Genomic DNA, 22,705 nt, shown 5'->3' with positions numbered 1-22,705 from the left:
CACTGGAATCAGTTGGTTGATTTGTGAAGTATCGTGTGCTTCTTGGAGTGCAACATCAAGTACACGTTAAACAAATGCACGCACAGGCGTCTTCACTCTGTGGGCCACTTCTTCAGAACGAAGACCATCATCCTCGACCACGAGGGATAGCCACGACATATATGCCGGCATATGCTGCATTGAGATTTATTTTCTTGCAGGCATTCACAGTAGAAAAAGAAATACAATAGAATCAAACTGTGCAATTACACACACACACACACACACACACATATATATATATATAAATTTACTTTTAACCTCCTCAGCCCTGTACAGATAAATTAGTTTATTATCGTCACATGGACATCTTACGGACTCATCTTCAAGGACTGTTTTTCAGGGACTCCAGTGTCCTTGAAAGTGAGTCCATAAAATGTTCGTGTGACATTAATAAACTAATTTAATTTATCTGTACAGGGCTGAGGAGGTGCCACCTTGTTAATAGTTACCATCAAGAGAAAATCTGCAGATGCTGGAAATCCAAGCAACACAAACAGAATACTGGAGGAACCTAGCAGGTCAGGCAGCATCTATGAAAAGAAGTACAGTTGACTTATTTTGCTGCTTTTACCCGACATTAAACCATCAGGATCTAGTTCATCTGCAACTACACAACCCCCATCCCAATTGAAACAGCACCTTTATCTTCTAGCATCCCTCAGGAGATTATATCGTCATTGTCACAACACTATGAGTGATTTAATTTTGTGGAAAACAACTGATTCAACATTGAGAATGACTGCAGATGGTGTAAGGTGCTATGCAAATCTACCTTCCTTAATTTGCTAGACAATATGAGACATGCTCTGTACACACCCGCCAACCTGAAATACAAAAGAAGGTTTAAGGTAGTCCATCCACCTGTAACAAGTAAGACTAGGATTGCAGTGAGCACAAGGAAAGGGAACTTCTTCTCTCAAAGACCTGTGAATCTTTGGAATTCTCCAGTGAGTTTATGGGGTCTGTGAGGGTCAAGGCAAGGCAATGGAGATGAGGTCAATGATTAAATCAGCCAAGATCTTAGAGTCATACACCATGGAAACTGGCTCTTTGGGCCAACTGGTCCATGTTGACAAAAGTTTTTTAAACTAGTCCTGTTTGCCCCATATCCCGCAAAGCCTTTCCTATCCATGTACCTATAGAGGAGAATAAATAGTCAACATTTCGGGCCAAAGCCCTTCATCACTCCTGATGTACGATCTCAGCCTGAAATGTTGACTGTTTACGTCTCTCCATAGTCACCTGACCTGCTGAGTTCCTCCATCATTTTGTGTGTGTTGCTCAAGATTTCCAGCACCTGCAGAATCTCTTGTGTCTCCACGTACCTGTCAAGTACCCTTTAAACATTAATGTACCTGACTCAACCACTACGCCTGCCAGCTCTTTCCACATACCAACCGCCCTCAGGTAAAAAAAATGCCTCTCTAGTTCCTATCAAACCTGTCCCCTCTTACCTTAAATCTATGCCCTCCAATTATTGATTCTCCAACCCTGAAAAAGAGACCATGTGCATTGAACCTATCAATGCACCTACCTATCGTGAGCATTTTGTGTTTATCATGATTTATGTACCTTTCATTCTCCTACGCTTCAATGAAAAATGTTCCAACCTGTTCAAACTCTCTCCAAAACTCAATCCCTCAAGTTTTACTGAAGGATGGAATAGAATCACTGGCTGATACAAGAGGGCGTCAGCTTAAGGTATTTGAATGAAAGTATAGAGGAGATGTCAGAGGTAGTATTTTTATACAGTGAGTGGTGGGTGCATGGGAATGCCCTCCCAGGGGTGGTGGTACAGGCAAATACATTACTGATATTTAAGAACAAACAACGGGACAAATAAGAGGAAATTTAAGAGACTCGTAGATAGGCACATGGACGAAAATAAAATGGAGGGCTTTGTGGGAGGCAATGGTTGGTTTGAGCTCGGAGTCGGTTAAAGGGTCAGCACAACATCATGAGTCGGTGGGTCTGTACTGTGCTATGTTCTGAGCCACCCTCCTGCTTTCAAGTGTCTCTAAACACGACTTGAGCTATTGCACAGTTGCCCAATCTCTCAACAACCCCATCTGATGTTGCACCAAACATGGACAAGTCCTCTCCCCAGCCCACAGATGCTGCTGGATGCACTGAGTTGGAATATAAATTGCTTTATCAGAGTTCCTCCAGCGGGTTGTTTGAGGTCCCAGTGTCCTCCAACCGGCTACCCCATGTTGACTTCATGACGTACATAGAGGAAGTCAGTCACCCTCCGCCCTGAGGGATTTTAAAGGTGCCTTCGTGGGAGGAACCAAAATAGAGATGAATTTGCTGCTGCTGCTCGCTAACCCTTTACCTCCAGATAACTAAATCAACAAGACTATCTTGTGGGGGCCATTGACTGCCTCCCCTGAAACAGCGGGAGACCAGGAGGTGAGAAATATTTCTGTTTGTTCAGACGTGAAAAGTGTGAAGAATTTATCGGAAGTTGATCTCCGGGAGCCCACTGGAGCCCAGCCAGAGAGTCTGGCTGAGGGAAGCATTAACATTATTGACAGATCATTTAGCAAGATAATGGCGCTGGTGGGTCTTTGATACATTGTGGGGAGGTCCTGTTGGAATTCTCTCCTGGTTTCATGGAAGTTAGATCTTAAAGGCTCCGATTTGGAAGGGGAATCGGTGGGTGTGTCAATGGCATTTTCCCGCCTCCACTTTGAATTTAGTTTCTAATGGGACACCGAAGAGTTTGGGTTTTAAGTTCGGCAGGTAGGATGAAGAACCCTGCAATAAATCACCTGGAGATGGAGTGGTGGGGGAGGTAAGATTAGCATCTTTAAGAGAAAAGGGAGCGTATTTGCCTCAACTAGTAGCCCGGGGGAGGGACAAAAAGGAGGCTACCTTTCTGATCCCAGATCATCTGATCTGTCTGTTTAATCAAAGGACGGCGTGAATCGACCAAGTTCAGTGATTGGGAGTGAACTCTTACAACAGTCCAAAAGCCTGACAATTTGCATAGAGTCGTTTTCCCGTCCAGTCTGGAATTTATTTACTCCTGAAGCTTTCCTCCCCACCCCCACTTTTTCTTCAGCGATACAAGTTCTACCACCAACTATGACCGGCCGCAGCCACCATGAAGCCCCAAAGTCTTTCCCCTCGCTCTTCAATGAACCCCGGCAGCAGAACCAGGAGATGGGCTCGCCATTCACCCAGGACCGATGCACCACCGCTCAAGAACGACAGTGTGGCCCCGGCTCATTTAAGGTGGATTACCATGGTCACCCGATCCCGGAATGTCGTCTTGGAGAGCAAACCAGGCCAGGGGTTTCACAAAGTCTCTCCAGACCTTGGTACTCCTTCCCTGCTCCGGAAGCCTGGCCTCAGGGATCACTGGTGACTCGTCACCCCCACGCCCTGCCGGAGAGCACCCGCGACTCGGGCAGGGAAGAGAACGGCAGGGGTGCTGAGGACAAATACTTGCCGGCCGTGCCTCCGTTCTACAGCTCCCCCTGGAACTCCTGTTGCCTGCCCCAGCCCTCCTCAGCTCCCAGCCCGCCTGCCGATCGGACTTCGGCCGGACCGGGGCCCGCCACTCTGCAGAACCACGGCCAGAACCTGCCTGGGGGGCACCGGAGCGAGAGTCAACCATCCAGCCCCCAAATCCTGGGGGAGGACCACAGAGCCGGCAGTCCCGGGCGAGATGATGGAACCGGATGGATACCTCCGGACGGCGGCAATGAAGTGAGTAACCCTTGGGCAGAAGAGGCCGTTCAGCCCATCAAATCTGGTTTATTGTTGGGCTATAGCGTTTATTTCCTCCCCTTAGAAGTATACATTAATTGTTTTCTAACGAAGGGCTCGATTGTGTTCATTTCTCACGACCGCGTCCCATATCATCCCTTACCTCCGTCACTTTTAATCTTTTCCCCTTCTCGCCCTCCCGTGACTCATTCAAAAATGGGAAGACCTTTTCCTAGCTCACTCCCAACGCATTTGTCGCAGAGGTATCGAACCCGGAGGGCTCTCTCCCACCGGCTCTTGCAAAGTACACTTGCAGTAGTATCTATTAATTTCCCAATTCAGCCCCCCCCCCCCCCGTCCACCGCCACCCACCGCGATCCCTAAACTCATAAAGGGACCAGTATTCTCTCTGCTGGTCTTTTTCCCCCCACGGTAACGAACCTTTGAGACTGAAGGTACAAGTAACTACAGATGCTGGAATTTGGTGCAACACACAGCCTGCTGGAGGTCCTGATGAAGCGTCCCGGCCCATGTCGACTGTTTACTCTTTTCCACAGATGCTACCTGGCCTGCTGAGTTCCTCCAGCAATGTGTGTGTATTAATCTGCTGGGACGAACTCAGCGGGTTGAGCGTTGACCCAAGATATCGACCCTTTCTTCCCTCCCACCGACGCTGCTCGACTTGTCGCACCGAGTTCCTACATCAGATCGTGTCTTGCTCCGAAATAATAAGCCTTTCACATTTTTTTTCTATAGACTAAGGTCGGTACAGATAGGGGCTTGGAAATGGCTTTTGAAATTGGCTGGGACTGTTGTATTTGGGGGTTTGTGGTAAACTGGAAATCCCCTTCCCATCTGGCGTAATTTACATATTATTTTAAATTATTTATGGTTTCATATTGCTATATTTATACTCTATTCTTGGTTGGTGCAACTGTAACGAAACCCAGTTTCCCTCTGGATCAATAAAGTATGACTGTAACTGTATCTATGACTTTACGAGATTCTGTCGAATCCATGCTGCACCTGAGTCACGCCACCGCCCACAGACCCATGATTTGCTCCGATTATTCTCCATCCACCTAAACTGGTAAGGGTTGAGGGGCGGGGGGGAGGATATAATTTACTGTTGACCTCTGGGACGCGGGAGGAAACCGAAGTAAGGAGAACGTACAACCCTGACGCGGATAGGAGCCGAGGTCAGGATCGAACCCCTGCCTTGCCGCTCTCATTCCAAATCCCAGGCTACTACGGTTGAATGTTTAACACACTTACGCAGGCATAAAAGGTGATCAAGTGTTTCGAAATAATGTTCGTAGCGCATACATCATTCAGTCAGTCATCGGGTTCGCAAGGGCTACACGGGGAGGTTTAAACTATTGTTGCAGGGGAATGGGGACCAGAGCAGAGAGCGGAATGGTTGGGGAGAAAGATGTTGTTACAGACAAAGTCAGGGATCGAAAGATCCAGCGTGATGGGACTGATATTCTAAGCTGTGTATATTTCAATGCAAGGTGCTTTGTAGGAAAGGCGGATGAGCTTGTGACATGGATCAGCAGGTGGAATTAGGATATTGTAGTCGTTAGGGCGACTCGGTTGCCGGAGGGGCGGGACTGGCAGATCGGTGTTCCGGGGCTCCGTCGTTTTAGAGGGGAAAATATCACCGCAGTGCTCAGTCAGGACAGACTGGAGAGCTCGTCCAGCGAGGCTTTCTGCGTAGAAATGAGGAATAAAAAAGGGATGATCACGTTAACGGGATTATATTATAGACCACCCAACAGTCTGTGAGATTTGGAGGAGCAAATTTGTAGAGCGATCGCAGACTGTTGCACAAAACACAAGGTTCTTATGGTACAGTAGGTGGAAAATTAAATTTACCTATTGACTGGGACTCCCATACTGTAAAAGAGCTGGATAGGAAAGTGTTTAATATGTTCAGGAAACTTTCCTTAATCAATACATAAAAGTCTCAACTAGAGAGAGTGCATACCAGATCTGCTATTAGGGAATGAGACAGGGCAGGTGACAGAAGTTTGTGTAGGGGAACACTTCACATCCAGTGATCATAATGCCATTAGTTTCAAGGTAATTATGGAAAAGGATAGGTCTGGTCCTAGGCTTGAGATCCCAAACTGGAGTAAGGCCAATTTTTATGGTATCAGAAAGGAACTGGCAGACGTATGTTGGAGCAGGTTGTTTTCTGGCAAAGGTGTATTTTGTAAGTGGGAAGGCTTCAAAAGTGAAATTTTGAGATTACAAAGTTTGTATGTTGCTATCAGAATAAAAGACAAGGACACTATGTTCAGCGGACCTTGGTTCTCAAGAGATTTTGAGGTCCTGGTTAAGAAAAAGAAGGAGGTGCATAGCGGGTAAAGGCAGGCAGGAACGAATGAGGATATTGAAGAGTACCAGAAATGCAAGAGAGCACTTCAGATGGAAATCAGGAGGGCTAAAAGAAGACATGAGGTGCTCTAGCAGACAAGGTGAAGGAAAATCCTGATGGCTTTGACAGGTATATTAAGAGCAGAAGGATAGCAAGGGACAAAATTCGTACTCTGGAGGATCACATCAATCAATGTGGGAAACAGAGAGATGGGGGAGACACCAGGAATTCTGCAGATGCTGGAAATTCAAGCAACACACATCAAAGTTGCTGGTGAACGCAGCAGGCCAAGCAGCACCTATAGGAAGAGGTACAGTCGACGTCTGAGGCCGAGACCCTTCGTCAGGACTAACTGAAGGAAGAGTGAGTAAGAGATTTGAAAGTGGGAGGGGGAGGGGGAGATCCAAAATGATAGGAGAAGACAGGAGGGGGAGGGATGGAGCCAAGAGCTGGACAGTTGATTGGCAAAAGGGATACGAGAGGATCGTGGGACAGGAGGTCCGGGAAGAAAGAAAAGGGGGGTGGGGAAACCCAGAGGATGGGCAAGGGGTATAGTGAGAGGGACAGAGGGAGAAAAAGGAGAGAGAGAAAAAGCATGTGTGTAATCAACCCGATGGCATGAACATCGACTTCTCAAATTTCCGCTAACGCCCTACCTCCCCCTCGTACCCCATCTATTATTTATTTATAGACACACATTCTTATACAAGGTGTTGTTCCTCCAACCTGAGTGTGGCCTCATCACAACAGTAGAGGTCACGGATGGACATATCGGAATGGGAATGGGAAGGGGAATTAAAATGGGTGGCCACTGGGAGATCCCACTTCTTCTGGTGGATGGAGTGTAGGTGCTCGGCGAAACGGTCTTCAAATCTACGTCGGGTTTCATCGATGTACAGCAGGCCACACCGGGAGCACAGGACATAGTATACGATTGCAACAGACTGCAGGTGAAGACTGCACCTGGAAGGACTGTTTGGAGCCATGAATGGTAGTGAGCACAATGAGCACAATGACGAGGGCAGAGTTATTTTTGTTCTAATTATGTTTTGTTGTCCAGGTTGTGTATAGTTTGCGCTTCTTGTGAATAATGACGTGTATCTGATGCTACGTGCCTGTCCTGCTGCTGCAAGTAAGTTTTCCCATTGCCACCAGTGAAGACATGTACTTAGAAATATAGCAATAAACTGCTTTGATTTAGACACGTGTTGCCTGACCCAGGGAGCATTTTCAGCACTCCTTTTTTGGTTTGATATGAAAATGCACCTAGATGAGGAAAAATTGGTAAAATTGGCTTATTGTTGCATATACTGAGATACAGCGAGAAACTGTTTTGGATGCCATCCACACCGGTATCTTCATTGCAACAGTGTACTGGGTGTCGGTGTACATTGGAAAAGCAATAGAGAGTAGGGAAAAGTGGTACAGAGAGGGCAGGGTAGAGTACTAGGGCATCATGAGGTAGATTGAGGCCTTGTCCAAGGACTGTTCAGTACAGGATAGAAGATGCTCAAGTGTTGTGTGCTGTCAGGCTTGTGGAGTGTCTGCCCTGTCAGAGGTGGGAGAAGAGAGAACGTTTGGAGTTTGTTGGGTCTTTGATAATGTTGCCTGCTTTGCGGAGGTAGCCAGATGTGGAGACAGAATCCATGGAGCTGTGTCCAGAACTTTTCTGTGACCTCGGGCAGAACAGTTGCCATACCAAGCCGTGATGCATTTGGATAGGATGCCTTCTTCGGAAGGCGGTGAGGGTCAACAGCGGGCCATGTCAGATCTCTTCGATCTCCTGAGGAAGTAGAGGGACTGGGGTGCTTTCTTGGCTGTGGCGTCTGCATGGTTTGATCGGGACAGGCTTTTGACGATGTTGGTTTTGAAGCTCTTTTAGCTCTTAAAATTGTAAAGGACTTGTCACAGAATTGGATCGTGACCTGTGAAGTAGGGTTACATTTTTGTAGACTTAGCAAGAAGTTAGTTGACCCATGGAATCAATACTAGCTCTTGGGCCTTTGATTACAACTATTGCCCATTCCCTCGCGCCTATCAACTCTTTTCTTTCACTATCTACACTAATGAATGGTTTACAAGGCCAATTAACCCACCAACCTTTGTGTTGTGGTGGGGAAGCAGAGCATACACTGACTGCTGGGAGAACATGCAAACTCCCCATAGTCAGCTCCAAAAATCAGGATCAAACCTGGGTACTGTACCTGCAGGTGAGGCAGTAGATCTACCTGCTGTGAGCTCAGTATTCCCATGTACTGAAAACATATGGACAGAATGAGTCAAATTGCCTCCTGTCCTGCAAATTTCTGACATTTTAAGGTGGTTAGAGCATAGAACATAGAACAGGACAGGCCTTTGGCCCACAAAGTTGTGCTGACCCTTTAGTTTACCCATAGATCAATCTAACCCAGATTGATAAATCCAGAGTAACACACACAAAATGCTGTTGGAACTCAGCAGGTCAGGCAGCATCTACGGAGTCAAAGTTTCAGGCCGAGACCCTTCAAACCACCGCCTGTTTATTCCCCTCCAGAGGTGCTGCAAGACCTGCTAAGTTCCCCCAGCATTTTGCGTGTGTTTCTCTGGACCATGGACGATTGCCGTGATTCTTTGAGGCTGCCATGAGTGTAATGCGATCAACCCGGTGACTCCGAAGCTGGAGTGAAGAGGCCTCCGGCTCACCCACTGTCATGGAGTGAGAAGGTGAATTTCAAGTATGTTGTTTTTCTGAAATGTTGTCCTTGTCATCTGGCAGAATGCCTTTCTTTGGAGTTTGATTTGAAAGGAGCTGAATGGAATTAGAATTGGTTCATTATTGACACACGTACTGAAATACAGTGAAAAGCTTTTTTTGCAGACTGTCCACACAGATCAGATCATTACACAGTGCACTGAGGTAGAACCAGAACAATACAGAATAAAGTGAAAGTGTAACACCAAGTTTATAGGAAAAGGTTGAATAGGTTGGGACTTTATTTCCTGGCGTGCAGGAGAATGATGGAAGATTTGACAGAGGTATACAAGATTGTTTGCAGTATAGATAGGCTTAATGCCAGCAGCCTTTTTCCATTCAGCTTGAATGAGAATAGAACTAGAGGTCATAGAATAAGTGTGAAAGCTGAAATATTTAAGGAGAACTTGACGGGGAATTCTTTCACTTAGAGGGTGGTGTGAGTATGGAACGAAGTGATGGATGTAGTTTCCACTGCAAGTTTTAGAGAATTTGGATAAGTGCATGGATGGAAGGGTGAAGGGCTACAGGTCAATAGGACGAGGCAGAGTAATAGTTCGGCACAGGCTAGGTGGGTCGAGGGGCCTGTTTCTGTGCCGTAGTTGTCTATGTTCTGTTAATGTTTTATATCTTCCCCGTTTATTCTCAGCCTGCAGATAGGATTCTCCTTCTCTTTGGATATCAAGAAGGAGAATTCTATCTGCAGGCTTAGAATAAACAGGAAAGACATAAAACAAGTACAGAACTTTTATTACTTAGGAAGCTGGGTGACCTCAGATGGCAGGTGCGACGTGGACATCAAAAGAAGAATAGGGATGGCAAAAGACACCTTTACGAGAATGAAGGGTATACTGACCAATTCTAAACTAGGCATGACAACCCGCCTCAGAGTACTGAAATGTTACGTTTATCCAGTTATGTTATATGGATCAGAATGTTGGACAATATCTAATAACATGAGGAAACGAATTGAAGCAGCAGAGATGTGGTTTTTGAGGAGGATGCAAAGAATATCATGGATGAAACGAATATCTAACAAGGATGTCATGAACAGAGCAAACACAAAAAGAGAAATAATGTATGAGATCATGAAAAGGCAATGTAACTTCATTGGACATGTGATTAGGAAAGAGGAGTTAGAAACATAGAAAATAGGTACAGGAGTAGGCCATTCGGCCCTTCGAGCCTGCACCGCCATTTATTATGATCATGGCTGATCATCCAACTCAGAACCCTGCCCCAGCCTTCCCTCCATACCCCCGATCCCCGTAGCCACAAGGGCCATATCTAACTCCCTCTTAAATATAGCCAATGAACTGGCCTCAACTGTTTCCCGTGGCAGAGAATTCCACAGATTCACCACTCTCTGTGTGAAGAAGTTTTTCCTAAACTCGGTCCTAAAAGGCTTCCCCTTTATCCTCAAACTGTGACCCCTTGTTCTGGACTTCCCCAACATCGGGAACAATCTTCCTGCATCTAGCCTGTCCAATCCCTTTAGGATTTTATACGTTTCAATCAGATCCCCCCTCAATCTTCTAAATTCCAACGAGTACAAGCCAAGTTCATTCAGTCTTTCTTCATATGAAAGTCCTGCCATCCCAGGAATCAATCTGGTGAACCTTCTTTGTACTCCCTCTATGGCAAGGATGTCTTTCCTCAGATTAGGGGACCAAAACTGCACACAATACTCCAGGTGTGGTCTCACCAAGGCCTTGTACAACTGCAGTAGTACCTCCCTGCTCCTGTACTCGAATCCTCTTGCTATAAATGCCAGCATACCGTTCGCCTTTTTCACCGCCTGCTGTACCTGCATGCCCACTTTCAATGACTGGTGTATAATGACACCCAGGTCTCGTTGCACCTCCCCTTTTCCTAATCGGCCACCATTCAGATAATAATCTGTTTTCCTATTTTTGCCACCAAAGTGGATAACTTCACATTTATCCACATTAAATTGCATCTGCCATGAGTTTGCCCACTCACCCAACCTATCCAAGTCACTCTGCATCCTCCTCACAGGCCACCCAGCTTCGTGTCATCCGCAAACTTGGAGATGCTGCATTTAATTCCCTCATCCAAGTCATTAATATATATTGTAAACAACTGGGGTCCCAGCACTGAGCCTTGCGGTACCCCACTAGTCACCGCCTGCCATTCTGAAAAGGTCCCGTTTATTCCCACTCTTTGCTTCCTGTCTGCTAACCAATTCTCTATCCACATCAATATTTTACCCCCAATACCATGTGCTTTAAGTTTGCACACTAATCTCCTGTGTGGGACCTTGTCAAAAGCCTTTTGAAAATCCAAATATACCACATCCACTGGTTCTCCCCTATCCACTCTACTAGTTACATCCTCAAAAAATTCTATGAGATTCGTCAGACATGATTTTCCTTTCACAAATCCATGCTGACTTTGTCCGATCATTTCACCGCTTTCCAAATGTGCTGTTATCACATCTTTGATAACTGACTCTAGCAGTTTCCCCACCACCGATGTTAGGCTAACCGGTCTATAATTCCCCGGTTTCTCTCTCCCTCCTTTTTTAAAAAGTGGGGTTACATTAGCCACCCTCCAATCCTCAGGAACTAGTCCAGAATCTAACGAGTTTTGAAAAATTATCACTAATGCATCCACTATTTCTTGGGCAACTTCCTTAAGCACTCTAGGATGCAGACCATCTGGCCCTGGGGATTTATCTGCCTTCAATCCCTTCAATTTACCTAACACCACTTCCCTACTAACATGTATTTCGCTCAGTTCCTCCATCTCACTGGACCCTCTGTCCCCTACTATTTCTGGAAGATTATTTATGTCCTCCTTAGTGAAGACAGAACCAAAGTAATTATTCAATTGGTCTGCCATGTCCTTGCTCCCCATAATCAATTCACCTGTTTCTGTCTGTAGGGGACCTACATTTGTCTTAACCAATCTTTTCCTTTTTACATATCTATAAAAGCTTTTACAGTCAGAATGCACGGTAATTATGGGAAAGATTGAAGGGAAGACAGCAAGAGGAAAGCAAAGACAAATGATGATGGAGAACTGGAAATGAATACCAATGAATTGATTCACTTGACCCGAAACAGGAGTGTTGGGCCATGGCAGTCAAAGCTCAAACTAGGCCCGGCACCTGATGATGATGATGATGATGATGAAGATGATGATGATGCATTGGTCTATGACTCTATGACAATGCTGGACAAGAAACCATTATAAGACCATAAGACATGGGAGCAGAATTAGGCCATTCAGTCCATCGAGTCTGCTCTGCCATTCCATCATGGCTGATCCCAGATCCCACTTAACCCCATACACCCACCTTCTCGCCATATCCTTTGATCAGGAAACGATCAACTTCATCCTTAAATACAGCCATGAACTTGGCCTCTACCTCAGTCTGTGGCAGAGCATTCCACAGAATCACTACTCTCTGGTTAAAAAAATTCCTCCTCTAAAAAGTCGCCCCTCTTTTGAGGATGTGCGCTCTAGTTCTGGATACACCCACCATAGGAAACATCCTCTCCACGTCCACCTTATCTAGTCCTTTCAACATTCAGTAGGTTTCAATGAGATTCCACACCCGCATTCTTCTAAATTTCAATGAGTACAGGCTCAAAGCTCCTCATATGTTAACCCCTTCATTCCCAGACTCATCCTCGTGAACCTCCTCTGGACTGTCTCCAGTGACAACACATCTACACATCTTCTCTGAGATATGGGGCCCAAAACTGTGCTTTCTTAGACAAGGGGCCCAAAACTGCTCAGAATATTTCAAATGTCTGGCCAACACCTTGTAAACTTCACCTTAGTTCTTGTACTCAAGTTTCTGTAACTGGTGACTTGCTGTTCGTTAACCATATAGGATTCTCCCACTTCGGAGGACTTGGAGCAGTTTGCAAAAGAGCTGAAGAAGAAGCGCATCACAATGGGCTTCACACAGGCTGAGGTGGGCTTGGCCCTTGGGGCTCTGTATGGTGAGTATGAAGCTTGATTGAGGGAGTGCGATGGCTCTTTTCCTTTTTGAAAAGACAAATCTTGATTAGCCCAACATCATTGTCTGTAGTACATCATTTACTGAACTATTGGTGTCAATTATGGGACCACAGGTACTACTTTTGCCTCTCAATGGGAGGAGTTTTGATAAAAGTATACAAAATTACGAGGTAATGCAGGCTTTTTCCACTGGAGCAAGGACTAGAGGTCATAGGTTTAGGGTGAAAGGTGAAATAGTTAAGAGGAACCAGAAGTGGGATCTCCTTCAATCAGAGGGTGGCAGGGTAGCATAGTGGTCAGCACAACACTTTACAGTACAGGCGACCCAGGTTCAATTCCCATCACTGCCTGTAAGGAGTTTGTACATTCTCCCCTTGACTGCATGGATTTCCTCCGGGTGCTCTGATTTCCTCCCACAGTCCACAGTCTGGTTGGTAGGTTAATTGTGCTGTGATTAGGCTTGGATTAAATTGGGAGTTTGCTGGGCGACGTGGCTCAAAGGAGAGAAAAGGCCTATCCACACTGTATCTTAACAGATAATAGATCGATAAATAAATATATAAATAAAGGTGGTGTCAGCTGCCAGCAGAATTAGTGGATGCAGGTCATTTGCAATGTTTATGGGAAGTTAGATAAGTACATGGATGGAAGGGGTATGGAGGGCTATTTCCAGCTGCAGGTCAAAGGGACTTGGCAGAATAGTGGTTTGGCATGGACTAGATGGGCTGAAGGGTCTGTTACTGTACTATAATGCTCTATGACTATGACACTCCAACACACAAAATCAGACTTACTTAGTCTGGAACTGCACTAGGTTCCAAGTGTTGGATGAGATGTTAAACTTGAGGCCTGTTTGGTTTTTTTCTTTCTTTTTCTTATTTCGTTCTTTCTATTCGCCATGTTGTTAAGCACATGTGTCAGCTTCTTGTACTTACGTTTCCTTGTTCACAGACCCTATATGGTGGAAAACAGTCCATCATTTTTGTGCAGGAAAAGCTTCCACAAACAGAAAAGGGATAACAACCTGTTTCGGAGATACTTGTACCTCAAATCAACATTGGTTAGGATACTCCCCCTTCCCCCCCCCCCACTCTCCACTTTCCGCAGAGATTGCTCCCTCTGTGGTTCCCTTGTCCATTTGTCCTTGATCTCGTTGAAAGCTGCCGAATATTGAAAAGCCTAGGTAAAGTGGATGCGAAGAGGATGTTTCCATAGGGGAGAGTCTAGGCCCAAAGGGCAGAGCTCGGAGTAGAAGGACGTCCCCTTAGAACAGAGATGATGAGGGTGCCTTTAGCCAGAGGTGGTGAATCTGTGGAATCCATTGCCACAAAAGCCATGGAGGCCAAGTCAGTGGGTATATTTAAAGTGGAGATTGATTGGTTCTTGATTAGTCAGAGCATGAAAGGGTGTGGGGAAAAGGTTGGAGCATGGTGATGAGAAGGGTAATTAATCTGCCGTGATTGTATTGCAGAGCAGAATCGACGGGCTGAATGATCTAACTTTCTAATTTTGCTCCGATGTCTTACGGTCTTATGTTCTGTTTGCTGTCCCAGTCCCCAGCTGAACCTGTAAGGGAAGAGCTCTAGAAGGTCCCGAGCATGGAAAGAGGTTTTTTTTAAAGTTGTGGCTAGCATATGATGAGTGTAAGGAATGGAAACGGTGGAGTGATGGAGGGGTTGGAAGCTGCTAAGAGAATCTGAGGCATAATGCAACAGCGCTGAGTAATCAGTGCTGAACCGACAGTGCAGACATGGGTTTACCAAGACATAGACAGTAGAGCACAGTACAGGCCCTTCGGCCCACGATGTTGAGCCGACCCTGTAACCTACACTAAGATCAACCCTACATAGCCCCCTGTTTTCTTCTATCATACATCTGCCAATCTAAGAGTTTCTTAAATGCCCTGAATGTATCTGCCTCTAGCACCACCCCTGGCAATACAATACATTCCATGCATCCACCACTCTGTGTGTACGGAGCTATGCAGAGGAAGAATTCACGACTGTGCACGTCACATACTCCAGATTTCACTCCATATGCTGTGTATCTCTAGTTTTGGAGATCTCACTTCAACTTCCGAAGTGGGACCTTCAAGGCCAAAAATGCACATGAAGCCGGGGCTGGTCACAGAGGTGCAGACAGCTGGCGCCCGCCCGAGCGTGCAAAATGTTACAGCCCATCCTGGCGGCAGTCTGCACCTGCTCTCGGCTTGTCATTGTGAATGGGCTTGGCTTTGCAAGAAGGAGTTTGTGAACCTCTGTTTCTCCCCAGGGAAGATGTTCAGCCAGACGACCATCTGTCGTTTTGAGGCGTTGCAGCTGAGCTACAAGAACATGTGCAAGCTGAAGCCCCTGCTGCAGCGGTGGCTACAAGAGGCCAAGGATAACGGCAACTTTCAGGAGGTTAGTGCAGAGGGAATGACCCCACCTACAATGGGCAGAGTAATTGGCGCATGCACGTCCTCTGGGATGTGCACTCCCTCCAGCACTGTGGGTGCTTGCAAGATCCAGCGGAGGTATTGTTTGTCTGGGGTGAGAGTGCAGATGCTGTGCTCCTGCTGCCGGCGTCGGGCATCTGCGTGCTCATATGGAAGAGGGTCAACACCCTCTCAGATGTTGCTCCTCTATTTCCCAGGTATTCCCAGGAGTCGGGGGAAGATGCTGCAAAAGGAATATCCCTGAACCTTTTTCCTTGTCTGCCTGGAAACCTCTTCCCAAAACAGACTAGGATGACCGGGAAAACACTTGAAGAGCATGCTTGCTTTGGCAGTCTGGTGCCAGGCAAGCAGGTGATGTGGCTTGCCCACTGGAGTTGACTGAGAATAGATTGTTTATGCTGGGGATGTTGGCCTGGAAATGGGTGCTGGTGTAAACTTGCACATGCTGCCAGTGTTTTTGGAGGGGTTTGCTGGCATCTTAAAAGTTTCTTCTCTCAGTTAGAAAATCTGACCAACAATTCTAGTTAGTCACCCCCAACTCCTCCCATCGCTACATTTAAATATGTACACTCCCACCCCACTATCTTATAACCCCATCACTGCACCTTATTGTAAATACTTTCAACCACTTTTTTGAATGCTATTTACACAATAAATGCTGGTATTTACGTTTTTATACATATTTTATTCTATATCTGTACTTTAACATCTAACTTCATTCTTTATTCTTTGGAATTGTTGAATGTTCTTTCCTTCTGTTGTATTTTGCACCCACACACCACAGCAAATTCCCAATAATGTAAATGTAAACGGGGAATAAATTTGACCCTTGACATGCTGTCGGTGGTGCGTGCCCTGTGTTTTGTGACGTCCCACTGTAGGTTCTGAAGCTCCTGTGCTGTACTCTTCTGTGGTCTGAGGATCTTTGACCAGCACAGGACTGAAACCATATCACACCTTTATCTCCCCTTGTGTGAGCTGCCATTAGTTGCCAGTGTTGTTGCTAAAGTGTAGTAAAAGGGACAGAGCATCAAGAAAACAAAGGTCCTTTCAAACTCACCCTGACCACATCTCAGCAGCTCCATTAGGATCCTGGAAAATGGGGGTTACTTTCCAAATGATGATGGAGAAAGTGAAGAAAAAGATGAAGAACAAGGCCTCCAACCTGGGATGAAGCTGATGTGAGACTCTTCAGAAACCTCCCAGGTAGCCTGTTTCTAGACAATGTTGTGCTGGTGTTATACCCTACTCTTCCCTCCTGCACAACCCTTCATTTTCTATCATCCTCATCCTTATCTAAGAGTTTCTTAAATGTTCCTAATCTACCTGCCTTTACCACCACCCCTGGCAGAGCATTTCATGTGCCCACCATTAACTGTGTAAATAAAATCTTATCTCTGACACCACCTTACACTTTCCTCCAATCACCTTAATTTGCCTTGTATTAGTCATTTCCACCCTGGGAAAATGTCTCTGGCTGCCCACTCAAACTATGCCTCTTATCATCTTGCACCTGTACACTTCTATCAGGTAGCCTCTCATCCTCCTTTGCTCCAAAGAGAAAAGCCCCAGCTTGTTCAACCTATGACATGGCCTCTAGTCTAGGTAGCATCTTGGTAAATCTCCTCTGCGCCCTCCTTAAAGCGTCCACATCCTTCCTATAATGAGGTGACCAGAACTGAAAACAATGCTCCAAGTATGGTCTAAGCAGGTGATAAAGTTTAAGGGAATGGGGGATTCTCAGATCCCTGTAAACAATGGATTCAGTACTGACTATGTCTGTGACTGCAGTGTGGTTGAATAACGTCTCACAGCTGCCTTCTTTGGAGCATGATGATTAAAGTTCGCCCGGATCTACATAGATATCTCTGGGTTTTTCACACCTTTTGATTTTGACAAAAAGCAGCACCTGATGGAAATGAGACAGAACATTCCTTTCTTAATTAAAGCATAAATTTGACGGATGTTCTTATCTTTGTAATTAAGTTGTGGCTCCAGCAAACCAGCCACATTAATTAATGTGGCTGGAGTGTCTAACAAATTGGTTGTACTTTTGTATCAATAGTCCATTGACTTGACCGGAATAGTTATCAAACTGATTGTTCTCTGTATCAATAGTCCATTGACTTGGCCGGAATGGTTATCAAACTGATTGTTCTTTTATATCGGTGGCCTTATAACTTCTGACAATTCTGACATCGGGCAGTGAACTTGTAGAACCGCCGGGGAAATGAGAAAGGTTCTGTCCCGGATGTCGGGTCCAAGTTCACTCGCCGGCTGAGCTCGAAGAAATAAACGGGTGAAAAGATAAGTAACGATCTTTTTGTGCTGTCGTTTTTTGATCCAGCAAAGTTATGTTTACAGAGCTGCAACAACATTACCTCACAGCTCGTTAACTCAATCCCCTGACTCGTGAGAGGCAAAACCATACCCCCGCTTAAACCCCATCAGCTTCCAGTTTACAATGGCAGCGGCTTCCGTCTGGTGGCTAATGAAACAAGGAAAACAGCTAAATACTTTGTTCACCACACTTCTCCTGACACATGATCATTGCCAGCACTAGTCTGTAACTTCCCTTTGAACTTGGAGTCAAATCGATGTGGCAGGACTGAGGCTAGGCAAGGCTATGGGCCCATTGCCGAGAGCAAGGATGAGCTGAGCTTTGATCGTTTTAAGGCCAAATCGAGGTGGCGAGGCCGGGGCACCAGAGCGTATTGTGGCGATTGAACCCGATATCTGGACAGAGACTTAAGCGCAGGGCTGATTCAGAAAGGCTGAAGTGAAGCAGTGAGCTCCAGGCCCCAGCACGTATCGAAGCGACTGAACCCGATGTTTGTACATCGATTTAGGTGTCGGGCCAGATTGAAAATGTCCGGGTGTCGGGGCCCAAGGGGAGGGATGGGCCGGTTCAGATCACAGCTCCACAACTGGGCTCTGTGCTAAATTGTGCTGAACTATGGGACTCTCTTTGTGGACACCAGTTCAGAATGCTACTTGCTTACGATTATTGTCTGCATGACGTGTTTCTTTTCTCTCTGCACATTAGGTGTGCGACAGTCTTTTTTTTAAATGGTTTCTTTTGGTTTTCTTTGTTTTGTGACTGCCTATTAGGAGACAAATCTCAACATATTATCAACATATGCATACTTTGATAATAAATGTACTTTGAACATTAATCTTGTGCAAACTTTGAGGGATCTGTGGAGGTTCCTTCACATTGCTGAGAATCCTGTCATTATCCCTGTATTCAGCCTTCAAATTTAACCCACGCATTAGGGTGGGCGAACCGTAACCCTAATGCATTGTCCCATTGTAACCAACAACCTTCCACACAATGCACAACATCGCCAAACTTTGTGTCAGCTGCAAACTTACTACCAACCCACGTTCACAAATTATCCAATGCCTACACTAATCCTGACGTATAGTAAGTCACCCCTACCCCAATGCCTTATGTGTAGCTACAGCAGAAACATTGGGACCAAAAAGAACATTTTGTGCAACTTCACCCATGGTTTACATTCTTGCAGAACAGAGAAGGGAGGGGCCCGCTGTAGTCAGATATGGTTCACCTGTGAAAGACTGTCAAGTAGAGGTAGCGGGTCAATTATTTTTTGGTTGTGGGAGGGAAGCATTGTACATGAACCGCTGTCACCATTAAGTCAATATTTAAACCAGCTATGCAGCATCGAGCAAACATTGACTCCGTCACGCAAGCGGAAACGGCGAACCAGCATCGATAACAACGTGAAGGAGGCGCTGGAGAATTTCTTCGTCATGTGCCCGAAGCCAACCACTCAAGAGATCTCGAAGATTGCTGATGACCTCAACCTGGAAAAGGATGTAAGTTGTGGGTTGAAATTGAAGCTCTGTAAGGAAAAGGGAAATGAAGTTGGAGAAGCCCCTGGAAAGTTTTGATAATTTTTCCTGGGATGGGGACTACAACCTCACAGATCAGAGAGCATTCTTTGGGGGAGAGAGACAGGGGATGGAAAATGATAGATCTGAACAGAGTGAAACATAGGTGGCTGTTTTCCTTTGATAGACGGATCGAAGACTGGAGCTCATGGGCATAAATTGAAAGGAAAAAGAATTAGACCATAAATCCATAAGACCTAGGAGCAGAAATGGGCCATTCAGCCCATCGACTCAGCCCATTTAATTATCAAAGTTCAAAGTAAATTTATATCGAAGTACTTATACCTCACCATATACTACCCTGGGATTTATTTTCTTGCAGGCATTCACAGTAGAACAGAGAAATAGAATCAGTGAAAAACTACACACAGTGTGACAAACAACCAATGTGCAAAAGAAGACAAACTGTGCAAATAAAAAATAAATTAATAAATAATATTGAGAACATGAGTTGTAGAGATGTTGAAAGTGATTCCATAGATTTTGGAATCAGTTCAGAGTTGGGGTGAGTGAAGTCAGTGGCGGATTCATGATCACGCTCAACCCCATAACCTTTGACACCCTTACTAATCAAGAACTTATCAACCTCAGCTTTAAATTTACCCAATGCCTCCATAACTGTCTATGCGAATGAATCCCACAGACTCAGCATTTTTGATTCTAGAAATCATTGTGTTCTGAGGCTGTGCCCTTTGGTCCTAGACTCTCCCATTATTGGAAACATGCTCTCCCCATCCATTCCATCTAGACTTCTCAATATTCAGTCGGTTTCTACGAGATTCCCTCTCAATTCTTCTAAGCTCCAGTGAGAAGATGCCCAGATCCACCAAATGCTTCTCATACATTCTTTCTTTCCTGGGACCATTCTCGTAAACCTCCTCTGGACCCTCTCCAATGACAGCACATCCTTTCTTAGATGAAGACCCCAAAGCAGCTCACGCTATAATTTGACCTGTGGGGAAATGCAAGTGATGTGTGGGAGAAACATTTTGATGTAACATGGTTGGAGTCTAGAATTATTCTCAGGTGTGTTGGAGGTGAGTTCCAATATGGATTCCAAAAGGGGAATGAAAAGAGCAGAGAACAATTTGGAAAGGCTCTCTAGTAGGTGGGATGAGTTGCTTAGGTAAGGAGCTGGTGAACACATGATGGGTCAAATCATAAGCTTGAGAAATTCTGCAGATGCTGGAAATCCAAAGCAACACACACAAAATGCAGGAGGACCTCAGCAGATTGGGCAACACCTGCAGAAACGAATAAACCAATTTCGGGCCGGGACCCTTCTTCAGAACTGGAAAGGAAGGGGGAAGACACCAGAATAAAAAAGGTGGGCGAGGGGAAGGAGGATGGCTAGAAGGTGATGGGTGAAGCCAGGTGGGTAGGAAAGGTAAAAGGCTGGAGAAGAAGGAATCTGGTGGGAGAGGAGAGAGGACCATAGGAGAAAGGGAAGGAGGAGGGGACCCAGGGCAATTGAGAAGAGGCAAATGAGAGGCAATTGAGAAGAGGTAAGAGGCCAGATTGGGAACAGAAGAAGAAGGGAGGGGGAGGGAATGTATTTTTACAGGAAGAAAAAATCAATATTCATGTAATCAGATTGGTGACTACCCAGACGGAATATAAGGTGTTGCTCCTCCACCCTGTGGGTAGACTCATTGTGGCAAAAGAGGAAGTCATGGACTGACATGTCGGAACGGGAATAGGAATCAAAACTAAAATGTTTAGCCACTGGGATGTTCTGCTTTTGGCAGATGGGTTAAATGGCTGTTTTGTGTGCTATATTTGCTTAATTAAATTTGAGTTTTCAGACAGATGAGTACACAAAACCTTTAAGATTGCTTCACAGATGTGGGAATCAAATAATAATAGGCATTGGTGTAGTGAATAGCCAGTGCAATTTTCCCAGGGTGGAAATGACTAATACAAAGGAGCATGATTGTAAGGTGATCGGAGGAATTAGGTGGGATGTCAGAGGCAAGCTTTTTTTTACACAGAGTGCTGGGTGCATATAATGTGCTACTACAGTAGAGGCAGATATATATATTGAGGACATTTAAGATACTCTTAGATAGCCGCATGGAGACAGATGGATGGCTACGTGAGAGGGAATGGTTAAAAGGTTGGCACATCGTGGGCCGATGGGAAGCAGTTGGTGTGTTTCTACCTCCTGGCTGATGGGCAGGTTCCATATCTGACCCTGACCCTGACCCTAGAGCTTGTGTTTTGAGGGTTGGTATCATAAACTTTCTAACCATTGACTTTGTTCAATCAAAGTGCAATCGTCAAGGATTCCCTGGCTCTTCCAGCCAAGCGTCTAGCACATTAACTCTGTCTGTGCCTCTCCTCGGCAGGTCGTCCGAGTCTGGTTCTGCAATCGCCGCCAGAAGGGGAAGCGGGCTGCATTCCAGTTTGGGGAAGAGTTTGAGGGGTTACCCGAGTATGGAGTGTCCACATTCCCGTCAGGTGGGTTCGGTGCACAGGGCTACAACGGGGCAGCCGTCTCTGCCGCCACCATCTACGTACCCCAGCTCCACCAGGGGGATTCATACCACAGCAGTGTGTCGGCACAGGGCCCTCCAGGGCCTAGGACAATGCACTCGAGTTAGGGACCAGTGAACACCAGGAAACCAAGCGGCCCAGATTGGCAGCAATGGATATCCGTGCCCAGAGTCCAATCTCGATGGATGGTGTGAGGACAACCAATTTGAAGACAGTGCATGGTTTGGCATTGATGTGAACTTTGTACTTTCCAGTACCTTTTTTTATAATTTTAAACAAGGGGAAGTTGTGATTGGCTAGTAATGATGACCCTACCCCCCCCCCAGAAACACTAGAAACACTTGGCAGAGGGGTCAGGCAGCACCTACAGAAAGAGAAATGGAGTTAATATTTTGGGTTGTTAACCCTTTGATCAGAGCTCCATTCACATATTTTCATTGGCTGCCTTCATACAGACTAATTTGGAAAGTGCTGAGTTCCTCCAGCATTTTATGTGTGTTGCTTGGAAACTTTTCGAGCCTCTTGTGGAGTCAGCTCTTCCTAGCCTGCATCCTCCTTTAAGAACCGTCACTTAAATATGACACAGTGCTGGCAACAAGTGTTCTGAAGGAGACATCCACCTGAAACATTAACTTTGTTTCTCTTCCCACAGCTCTTGTCTGACCTGCTGAGTCCATCAGCAGTTTTAGTTCTGACTAGTATAGTATCTGTAGTTTTTTGATACTTTTTTAATATCCAGATTGTTGTTTTATTGATACCAAGCTGAGCCATTGATCTCTTTCCACTTTAAATTAGCTTTTATTGATTTCCATAATTTTTAATGTATTTTTTTCAACGGATATTTGGAATGTCAGATACCCCATGTTTTGTTATTTCTTTGCCTCAAAATCTCCCTCAAACTTTGTAGGTTCATAGTAAAGTTTTTTTTTCTACAGTTGGAATCAGAAATATTGCCACTACGCATCTAAAAGACAGTTGCCTGCCC

The 22,705-nt window shown here is 45.5% G+C and overlaps 1 protein-coding gene across 1 annotated transcript; it reads left to right on the top strand.

Annotated features, from left to right (window-relative positions):
* The first annotated feature begins 3,210 nt into the window (after positions 1-3,210).
* LOC134346444 (POU domain, class 5, transcription factor 3-like) lies at positions 3,211-21,827 on the top strand. The gene is made up of 5 exons (XM_063047814.1): positions 3,211-3,759; positions 12,739-12,850; positions 15,141-15,271; positions 18,985-19,149; positions 21,573-21,827. Exons 1-5 carry the CDS (start codon positions 3,211-3,213, stop codon positions 21,825-21,827), a joined length of 1,212 nt encoding a protein of 403 aa, XP_062903884.1.
* Positions 21,828-22,705: the final 878 nt, after the last annotated feature.

The sequence above is a fragment of the Mobula hypostoma genome, chromosome 5, assembly GCF_963921235.1.
Source record: "Mobula hypostoma chromosome 5, sMobHyp1.1, whole genome shotgun sequence".
NCBI classification, from domain to species: domain Eukaryota; kingdom Metazoa; phylum Chordata; class Chondrichthyes; order Myliobatiformes; family Myliobatidae; genus Mobula; species Mobula hypostoma.
This window is presented reverse-complemented; position numbering and strand designations above follow the sequence as displayed.

Bases quoted from the DNA above. Each gene is read 5' to 3' on its own strand.
- LOC134346444 (XM_063047814.1), top strand. From the start codon at position 3,211: ATGGGCTCGCCATTCACCCAGGACCGATGCACCACCGCTCAAGAACGA. The intron at 12,851-15,140 runs GTGAGTATGAAG...GTTTCTCCCCAG, and splicing joins GGCCCTTGGGGCTCTGTATG to GGAAGATGTTCAGCCAGACG. The intron at 19,150-21,572 runs GTAAGTTGTGGG...TCTCCTCGGCAG, and splicing joins ACCTCAACCTGGAAAAGGAT to GTCGTCCGAGTCTGGTTCTG.